This window comes from Leishmania donovani, chromosome 1 (genome assembly GCF_000227135.1).
Source record: "Leishmania donovani BPK282A1 complete genome, chromosome 1".
NCBI classification, from domain to species: domain Eukaryota; phylum Euglenozoa; class Kinetoplastea; order Trypanosomatida; family Trypanosomatidae; genus Leishmania; species Leishmania donovani.
Window position 1 is genome coordinate 26,264 of NC_018228.1, and position 9,658 is coordinate 35,921.

Here is a 9,658-nt window from a genome sequence, read left to right on the forward strand (position 1 = left end):
GTGTGTGTGTGTGTGTGTGTGTGTGTGTGTGTGTGTGTGTGTGTGTGTGTGTGTCGGTTATGGTCCGACAGTCACAGCCACGCTCGCCTCCTCTCGGCATGCGTGTGCGCACACAGGTGTTTGAAGGAAGCGCGTGTGCGTGGATGGGTGCGCTGCTCTTCAGCCGTGCGGTACCGTTTTGCCCTTGTCTGTGATACGGCGCTGCCGCTGCTGCTGAGGGGGTTCATGACGCAGCTGAGCTCCCTCTTCCGGTGGGCAGAAGAGGATAAAGACGACGCACATCCTCGGCTGGATGCCACTCCCATGAGAGACACCCAGACAAGAGACGAGCAAGCAAAACGCGCAGGTTGTATCCTGCCGCTGGCCTCTCCCATCTGGCGAGCGGTACCGTGAGGATGGCAACGAGGAAAGAGAGATGCCTCATCCGTGCACCGACTCTCCGTGCCTCCACCACCACCCTCCCTCGGTTCACTTCGATCAGATGAGTATCCATCCAGGGCAGTAGAGGTGATTTGACGCCGGGTACGGATCCTTCACGAACCACCGGGACGGTGCGATGACACGGCGCAGTGAGACGCGGTTCAGGTAGGCGCCCCACCACGAGAAGGTCGAGTTTGCCATCACGACGTCGTTGCACTGCGACATCATCAGCAACTCCAGTACATCACGCGGCATTATCGGCACTGACGGCGACGACGCGGTTGGCCTCGCCCATATCGCGCTTGCCTCCGTCGCGGCGCACACGAGGCTGGCCATCACGGCACCCTTGTACTTGGTGCGGAAGTACCCCACAACGGTGCGCCCAAAGCGCTCCTCGTCGCAGAAGACAAGCAAGTGAAGCGGCAGCAGCGGCGGTGTGCCTGCAGTCGGCGCTTGGGCCGAGTCCACCGATGACTGCTGCGGCCGCAGCAGCGAAGGCGGCTGCAAGAGCAGGCCACCAAGCAGCTGCCGCACTGCCACATCGTAGTACTCGACGACGTCGAGCTGCTCGAAGATGTCGGTAAAACGTGTGTAGTCGCCACGCCGCACGTGCAGGGCGACAGTGTGGCACGACCCGCCGCCGTAGTAGGTGGCCAGGTGCTCGCGGGCCGAGTCCCACAGCTCCCGCGGGATGACGGAGGACATGATCGGGTGGTCGTCGAAGAAGGCATCACTTTGGAAGAAGCCGATCATGTGGAAGGCGCAGGGCCGCTGCGCATCGAGTTGCACCTTCCGCACGGGTCGCGTCTCGGGCACCGTCACGACAGGCAGCGGCGGCGAGGACGCACACATCTGTACGCCGTGACGACCGAGGTCGCGAAAAAGTGTGTCCCAGTAGGTGGGACGTGGGCCCTCGGCGCTGCTGCTGAACGGCGCCGCCTCCAGGTAGGCTGGGATGCCAGTCCGGTGCGCAGTGGCTAACAGATTTGCAACGAGGAAAAGCTGGTTGCCCATGCCGCCGACAATGTTAGTTGTGAGGCGTGCTTTCGACGGTGATGGTGTCGCTGCTGCGACGGCAGCACGAATCCGAGCGGAAGCCCTCATGGAAGGCGATGGTGCGTGAGCAGTTGAGCTTTCGTGCCGACGTATGTGGGAAGAAGGGAGGAAGGGTGACGATGTCCTGTGCTGCAGCCGTGTTGGCGAGTCGAGTATCGCCGGGCGGTGACGGTGGGGGGAGAGGGAGGGGTCTCTGATCACGACACACGGCCCTCGGGCAGGCACAGACGCACGCACAAGGCTTCCTTTTAAAGTCGCCTCCCTGTCAACCCGCAGGTAGCCCGATGGAGCCAGTGTCCGCTGCAGAGCACGTCTACGCAGAGGTGCGCAGCACTGTGCACGCGGTCGTGGGTGGCGGAGGGGAGGAGAGGCTGAGATTGGAGTCCTGGACACACAGGCACACGCGCAGAGAGACAGAGAGAGGAGGTGAAGGCGGCGACGGAAAAGAACAGCGGAGAGTCGCGAGGCAGCCAAAGAGGGGCGCATGAGCAGAGAAGCGAAACTAGCAAGATCAACGTGAGTGACTTCACGTCGCCGCCAACGCAGATCCCTCCCTCCCCCCTCCTTGCCCCTCTCGCAGGCCTTTGGGCATGTTGTCCAACGTGGAGTCGCGCGAGAAAAGGCGAAAGGAGAGCGAGGGACTGCGCGTTGATGAGGTGCAGCAAAGACGGAACACGTAAATGCCGATCCGTCCTGCGCTACGCGGCGCACCACGTAGAGACAAAGGATGAGCCCACGCGTGCGTGTACGGCCGTCTGCGTTGCTGTATGCATGCCTGATCGGCGGTAAAGATCAAGCAATTCTTAAGGCATGTGTGGCCTCAACTCGCTCAGGGAGATGAGCGCACCCTGCACAATCAAACATGCCCGCGCACACGCACGTGTCACCATGCAAGACAGCAAAATTCGAACAGAAGCTCACACGTCCGCCTTAAACCCGCTTCGGGGGGAGTGTCGTACACACACAAACACCACACTGCCTGCGAGTCAGCTGACAGAAGCACCCACGTGGAGAGTACGTGCCCCGAAAGCAGCGAGGAAAGAGGCACACCCGACCGCTACGGTTTGGTATCACGATGCTTGATGCCCTTCTGATCCAGCAGCATCTGCAAGTCGCCGCCCTCCGCCATCTTCAGGATGATGTCGACGCCGCCGGCAAACTCACCCTTCACAAACAACTGCGGGATCGTCGGCCACTCGCTCACCTCCTTCACGTAGCTGCGCACCACCGGGTGAGCGAGCACGTCGAATGAGGTGTACTCCACCCCAAGCGCCTCCATCACGTCAATCATGCGCTTCGAGAAGGCGCACATTGGCGCCTCCGGAACGCCCTTGATGAACACGACAATGTCCTCATCGCGGATTGTGTCGTCTATATCCTTCTTGATCATGGCGATCTCGTCCTGCGCGAGGTCGCTGGATACCATGCGGGGCTGAAAATCAGGGTGCGTCTCCTCAGCGTCCGTATCGCCGCCCATCGCCGGCGGCGTCTGCGTTGTCGGCGCGGATGGCGCCAACCACACCAGGCTGCTGCTGCTGAACGAGCGCGTCGTCCCCGCCAGCGCGCGATGCTGCAGAGCCACGGACGACGCACCGGCCACCGCCGATACGCCGCGCATGAGCACGCGGTAAGAAAACGGCAGCATGCGCACCTTCTGCACAGCCAAGCGTGACGTGCAAGACAACGGCCCGCAGAGCACAGCAGAAAGAGAGAAGGGGGGGGGGCAGAGGAAGGAAAGACGCGAGAGCTGATGCAGGCGCAGGAGCAACGGAGGATCTTGCGTGCGTGCGTGCGTGCCGTCACTGCGCCCCCGGCCTACGATGCGGCTCCAGCGCCACGTGTTTCCTTCTTTTTGTGTGTGCGTGTGGTGAAAACGGCCCTCGAGTGTGTGGGGGTGCTGACAGCTCCAGTGCTTTACACAGCGGTGGTGTGCGTGGGAAAGCTTGTGTGTCCATTGTGTTGGTTGGTGCATGTTGTCGAGGGCGCGTGTGCACAGGCGAGAGCGCCACGTCAACGGCCAGGAAGGAGGGGCGAGGGAGGGCAGCACATGAGGGGAGGCGAAGGAAAGGCAAACAAAAAATGAGCGGATCGCACACGTGCTCGGGGAGCGCCTGCACATCCGTGTGCCTGCCGCGAGCGTGCACCTACTCGCGCACCAGCCCGCCAATGGAAGTCGCCACGGCGTGGTAGGCAGTCGCAGAGCAACGGAAGGGAGATGCAGAGAAGGAGAGTCGCGTAACGCTCTACGATCCTCCTGCTCCCCACTGCACCACTCTACATCCACTTCCCGCAACTTTCTCCATGGTCGCCACCCACACCTTCTCAGCAGCAGTGGCAGCGTCTGTAGCAGCGGCGTGAAGGACTAGCGGCGGTGGAACGGGAGGGGGAGGAGGGGGTACGCGCGAGAGGCGCGCTCTTCTCTTCGTGGCGATCCCTTGGTTGCCGTGTGGGTGGGTGTGTGGAGGGGGGGAGGGGGCGTTGTGAGGACGCTTCGCAGGGATTCTCGCAGAAAGAAGAAGCAAAACGGAACATAAGGTGCGCGCACCGAACTCCGGAGTGTGCGTGTGTGGAAGGAGAGAAGGGGTGGCGTGTGCGCCAGGTGCACCTGCGGGTGACGTGGGGTCGGACGTGGTGGAGCACCTTCGGGAGAGTAGTTTGAGCGAACACTTCGAGCCACTCATCACATCAGCCACGGCGCCTTACATTGCCACTTCTGCACACACGAAAACACGCACACACACATGCGCAGTGGCCATCGGCTTTCCTTCCTTTCGGACCCTCTACCCAGCCTCCTCCTCCGGTGCCCTCGAGCATCACCACCACCGCTAGCTGCAGTGCTCTACCAAGTCGAGTCACCAGCTGCTGTCACTGTCGGAGTCGATCAGGAGGCGCTTGAACCTCGAGACCGCTCTCTGTGCTTGCGGCTCAGAGGCCTTGGCAGCAGAGGCGTCGTTGCAGCTCGTCGCGAAGGCAGCTTGGCTGGGTGGGTGCGGCGGCGGTTGCGTAGGGTTGGTGGAAGTCAGTGCGGGTTCCCGCGCCTGCGCCCGCACCGACGTGGGTCCCGGGGGTACTGCCGGCGGCGTCTTGGCGATCGGAATCTGCGCATCGGGGCTGCTAACTGGCACCTTCACAAGCTGGTCAGTTGCAAGCGGGGGCTGCGACCCGGTCGGTGGATGCGGTGTTGACCCCGCCCCCGTGTCCGTGGGCCACGTGATACTCGGTGTCGATGCGGGCACGGCCGACGCCAAGACGCGCTCCGGGGTCCCTTCCGCAATCTCTGCGTCTTCTGTGTGGGAAGCCGTGGCAGGTTTCTGCTCAACTGCGGTATCAGAGCCGTCTTCGTGCTTCTCCGGCGCTGCGACATGCACAATGGAGGAGCAGAGAGGCTGCGACGACGACGTCACCGGCTGTGGCGGGTCCGCCAGCTGGGAGAGTTCAACCACAGACTGCTGTGCTAGCTTGACGGGGAATGCTGGGAGAGGGATGGCGGCCGAGCTGAAGGCAGCTGATGCCGCTGGCGCCGACAAGTCCCAGACGTTGTTGCTGATATTGTTGTTGGTCGTCGTAGTAGCCAACGGCTGCTGCTGTGGAGCCGGCGTGTCGGCAGGGGCGGTGAGAGTTGGCGCTGCCGGCGTCGGCGAGGTGGCTGCTGTATTTTCATCAGCCTCACCCTCCTCCTGCTCCTTGTGCACCTCACGGGGGCGAGTGGACGGCAGTGGAGACGTCGTCGCCGTGGACGTCTTTCGACGGGCCCTTCGTGCGGCACTGCTCGACGAAGACTGCGGCTTCGACGGGGGTGGCGCGTACTGGTAGGTATTTGCCTTTTCCGTGCTGGTCTGGAAGAGGTGCGTGTCGATGCCGAGGTGGCGCTTCTCCTCCGGTGTGAGATAGGCCGCGACCAGCTCGTGCACGGCGTCGTGCAAGACCTCAAGCGCGTCTTCGACCGACTCTACAGCGGACTGCTGCTGGGGTGTGGGCTCGCAGGCGAGTCGGACCTCGCCGTGCCTCTCCTTACAGTAGCGAGGGTCGGTGCGCATCGCCTGCGTCACCTGGTTCCTCATGTTCTCGCGGCAGTCGTACAACTCTGCTATCTCGTCGTAGAGGTCAATCAACTTCCTTGTGACGCCGTTGCGGTAGCGGACGCGCTCCGTGGACGTCGTGCAGCCAGGGCGGGCCTGCGCAATGTCGCGGCTGCGATGCGACTGCTGGTCACTCGTAGTGGAACGTGGTGGCGGTGAGCTGCCGGAGGAATGCCGCCCTGCGGTAGCGGTGGCGCCGCCCGCCCGCTCCGCTCGCACTCGCCTGCCTGCAGCTTCGTAGTCCCGCTGAGCCGCCACTGCTGCCGAGGGAGGCGATACCTCCATGTAGGAAGACGTAAATGGCTGTCGCATGACGTTGGAAGAGGAGCGCAGCGTCGTCTCTGTGGCCCTAGCTGCGGATGCGGCCGCACCGCTGAGATAAGATAGAGTACGGGCGGCTGTGAAGGCAGTCGGGCACGACGAGGGGATGCAGTACGCGTGCGGTGTGCCGCTTCTGCTGCCGCCACTTCTGCGCTCAACACCAGTTGCCGCGGTCGTCGGGTTGGGAATGGGAGAAAGTGTCCAGAGCGGCTTTCCAAGCGGCGTCGTCCACTGCGGCTGGCGGTACTCCACGACGGGGGCTGTCAGCATCGCGCTGATGTCGCGTGCGCGGCCGTAGTGGCGAAGCGGTAGCAGCGTCGTGGTGCTGGAGGGGGCAGCGCGACCATCCATATTGTAGTGCACCGTGTACCGATTCTCTCGCTGAGGTCTCTGGTCACGTGAGCACGGTCCAGGGTCGAAGTGCATGGCGTTGATGTATGGTGATGCACGTGCGTGTGTGTGTGCGTGTGTGTGTGTGTCAGGTGGCGAGGAGAAGGGAACGCACCAGACTAGGGAGAGCGTGAGGAAGTGCGTGAGCCGAAAGGGGCCCGCGAAGTTCGTTCTCCGCTGCAGGGGAGGGGGCGGTGAGAGTGAGGGGGCCGGATGGCGAAGTGAATGGTGTCTATGCGGTTGCGTGCGCTGTGCAGGATGCAACAGGAGCGGGGGTGGAGGCGGCGAAGAGGAGGGCGGCTGGGGGCAAGCGGCCCAAGTCGGCGTCGCCGCTGTGGCTGCTGCGGTTGCAGAGTCGTGTCACACGTACGCCCCAGCAGTGGACGAAAGAGAAGAGAAGAACCACCGAGAGAGAGACAGCGAGAGAGAGTCGGGGGGGGATGGGAGGCAAGTATGGAGCGGAGTGCGAGAAATGTACGAGGATGTTAGCATCATGGACGGGGCCACGGCAGCTGGCAGCAGACCTACAACAGCACAAGGACGAAGACGGTCGTGGGCACGATGAGTCGAGCGAAACGAGTAGCGTCTGCGGCCTTGCAAGGCTGCAGCGGTCCAGAGTATAAAGTGTGCAGGAGAGACGAGGGCGAGCGCGAGGGAAGGAGAGATGTCACGCGCTATGCTGTGTCTCTGCGTCACCGACGCCTGTCCTTGACACATGCGCGAGGCGTCCCGTATGCCTAGCGCGGCCCAGCGTGATCTCCATCGCTGTATTCTTCATGTATCTCGTCGTGTTCCGTCGAAGACGTAACGGCACTCGATGCTGCCTGTCGCTGCGGTCGACAGCGAGTTCAACGATGACGCGGGTGTCCTCAAACGTTGGATCGTTCACTGTGTGTGTTTGTGTGCGCGCGCGCTTCTTGTCCTCCCCCTATCACCGCCCCCTCCCACGTGCTGCGGTGGTGTCGATACAAGGGCGGCTGAGGGCGGTGGCGGTGTTGCTCGTAGGCGGTGTGTGCCGATGAGCCGACGGCTGGCGCCACGATCGCATCTAAGAAGGCCAACAACAGGAAATATACATACAGAAGGAAGCCAGTGAGCATGCGGAAGGCAATGCAGGAGACGGAGGCGGAGGAGAGCGACGGTGACAGGCGCACGCGCATCGTGGCATTCAACCGGCTACCCCACCCACCCACCCTCAACATCGCCGAAGCGGTCTTTCCCCTCGAATGGCAGCGTTACGTGGGAGGAGAAGACTAAGGGACATGTGTCATGAAGGCGCCCGTGAAGCCGAGTACTGCCAGCCCCTTCCGCGCACGTCCCTCCTCAGCGACGCGACACTGTCGAGCTGGAGCTGGTCAATACACTCGCAGACGCCGATGAAGCCCTCGAAGGTAGAGACGATGATCTCGACGCTGCGACGCGTGCCCGATTACCGCGCCGCGGTGGCGTCGCCGCCGCTGATCGCGATGCACCGTGCTCGCTTCGACGGCTTGCTCCCGCCTCACACTGCGCCTTCAGTTCCCTAATGCGCAGCTGATACTGCTTGCGCAACTCCTCCAACAGCGGATCGTCGCCGGCGCCCCGGCTCGCACAGGAGGACTTGCCACTGTGCACGTGCCGGTTCGAGCTGGAGCTCACCAGCCCCGCTTCGTCGTCGTTGTGGTGGTGGTGGTGCTGCGCATGGCTGCCCTGGTGGCGACGACTGTGTCCCTCACGTGTTGTGTGGACGGCAGCAGTAGCAGCACTAGACGCGGAAGGCTTTATGTGGGCACTCGCCACAGGTCCTGCAGACGAGGAAACTGACATCACACTGGCTGGCAGCGCGCGCTGTGGCGAGGTGGAAGTGCTCTGCGAGCGCGACACCACCACTTCCTTGTCTATGTCCGGCGCGCGCAGGTACGCGGGGTTTGCGCCCATGGAGATCTTCTCCTCATCCGACAAGAAATGCGCGGCGAAGCGGACCGACGTGTTGCGCAGCACCTGCAGCGTGTCCTCCACTTCACTCAGTATGGTCTCCTGCAGCGCGATGTGCTGCGCGGCGGCGGCAGGGATCGGGATGCCGTCTGGAATGCTGTCACGTCGGCGGAGGCGCCACTCGTCTCGCACATCCGCGAGGATGTCAGGGCGCAGCTGCATCGCTGTCCGCCACACAGGCCGAAGTTGCGTGCGCATGGTTGCGTGCAGCGACTCGACGTTGTTGTGGAACTCTGCGTAGCTGCGCACTGCCTCTTCCCGCACCCAGGCCGCATCCTCGAAAGTCTCAATGCTGCTCTGCACCGCCTCCTCCGTCAGCAGCGGTGTCGCGGAGGCCCCGTTGACGCGCCCGGGCGCCCGCCCGGCCCCATCCGCGTACGATGCATCTCCTACGCCGCCTTGCACACTGCGCAGCGGCGCACCAGAAGACTGCGTTAGTGCCATCACGATGACGTTGCGCAGTGACGGCGGCACATCTGCCCAGTCGCCGTCACCGCGCGCCACTGCTCTCACCACGCGAGAGACGCTAGACTCCCTTGCCGGCATCCTTGGGCCAACGGCTCCCTCGATGTGTATGCGCGTAGGTGGGGGTGGGAGATCCGAAGATAGGTGTGCCCCTCGCTCGCTCTATCACTGTGCGCGTGTGCTTGTCTAAGATGAGCCTATCCGTGCAGGCGCACATGTGGACAGCGGAGCGGAGCAGGAGACAAGAAAGAGGGAGCAGCAGCAGGAGAGCATGGTAAAGTTAGAGGCGCTGGCGCACGTGCTGTGCCAGACATAACGCAGATACTCGCCATGCGAAACGATCCCAGATACGGACGCTCGCACGTGCGGGCGGGTTCCTCCTCGAACGCCGCCGATAGTGTGCACTTCATCGCCGTCCAACGCCTCGTCGCCTCCCTCACAGACAGACGGCCTTTACGGCCTTGTGCGGCAAGGCGTGCGGGCACGCAGCACTGCGTGTGTGTGGTAGAGCGGCACTCTGAGAACGGAGAGAGAGAAGCGCCGCAGCCCTCGCCCACGCCGTCGGCACATCTCTCTTCCCGCGCCACAAGAAAAGCAACAGCCACACGCAGCAGGTGTCGAAGTGCGTCAGAGCGCGCGTCGCCTGCGCGGAGGCCGCCCCCCACGGAACACACACGCGCCGGCCCGTGCGAAGCATTTCCTCTTCCATCGTATTGCGCCGTCTGCAGGTTTCACCCGATGTGGCCATTCTTCTATAGAACATGAGAGTGGTGGGAAGAGGTGGACGCCGCTCTGCACCCCCCCCCGCCGCCGAGTGCTGCAGGCACCCCACCCCACTCTCATCGCCTGGTGCGAAGCAGCGCAAGACACACGCGCGCTGCAGCAGTGCGCCGGCTCGGTCATCGCAGCACGGCTCCTGCCTCAAACGCGACGACACCCACATACACACACAT

General features: G+C 63.1%; 4 protein-coding genes across 4 annotated transcripts; all 4 read right to left on the reverse strand.

The window, feature by feature from the left end:
* Positions 1-477: 477 nt before the first annotated feature.
* LDBPK_010100 (hypothetical protein, conserved) lies at positions 478-1,434 on the reverse strand (the record flags this gene model as incomplete). The annotated part of the gene is made up of 1 exon (XM_003857775.1): positions 478-1,434. The coding sequence occupies one exon, from the start codon at positions 1,432-1,434 to the stop codon at positions 478-480; it is 957 nt and encodes a 318-aa protein (XP_003857823.1).
* A 1,099-nt stretch (positions 1,435-2,533) lies between these two features.
* On the reverse strand, positions 2,534-3,121 carry LDBPK_010110 (glutaredoxin-like protein; the record flags this gene model as incomplete). The annotated part of the gene is made up of 1 exon (XM_003857776.1): positions 2,534-3,121. The coding sequence occupies one exon, from the start codon at positions 3,119-3,121 to the stop codon at positions 2,534-2,536; it is 588 nt and encodes a 195-aa protein (XP_003857824.1).
* A 1,207-nt stretch (positions 3,122-4,328) lies between these two features.
* Positions 4,329-6,302, reverse strand: LDBPK_010120 (hypothetical protein, conserved; the record flags this gene model as incomplete). Its single annotated transcript, XM_003857777.1, has 1 exon — positions 4,329-6,302. The coding sequence occupies one exon, from the start codon at positions 6,300-6,302 to the stop codon at positions 4,329-4,331; it is 1,974 nt and encodes a 657-aa protein (XP_003857825.1).
* Positions 6,303-7,589: 1,287 nt separating this feature from the next.
* Positions 7,590-8,684, reverse strand: LDBPK_010130 (hypothetical protein, conserved; the record flags this gene model as incomplete). Its single annotated transcript, XM_003857778.1, has 1 exon — positions 7,590-8,684. One exon carries the CDS (start codon positions 8,682-8,684, stop codon positions 7,590-7,592), a length of 1,095 nt encoding a protein of 364 aa, XP_003857826.1.
* Positions 8,685-9,658: the final 974 nt, after the last annotated feature.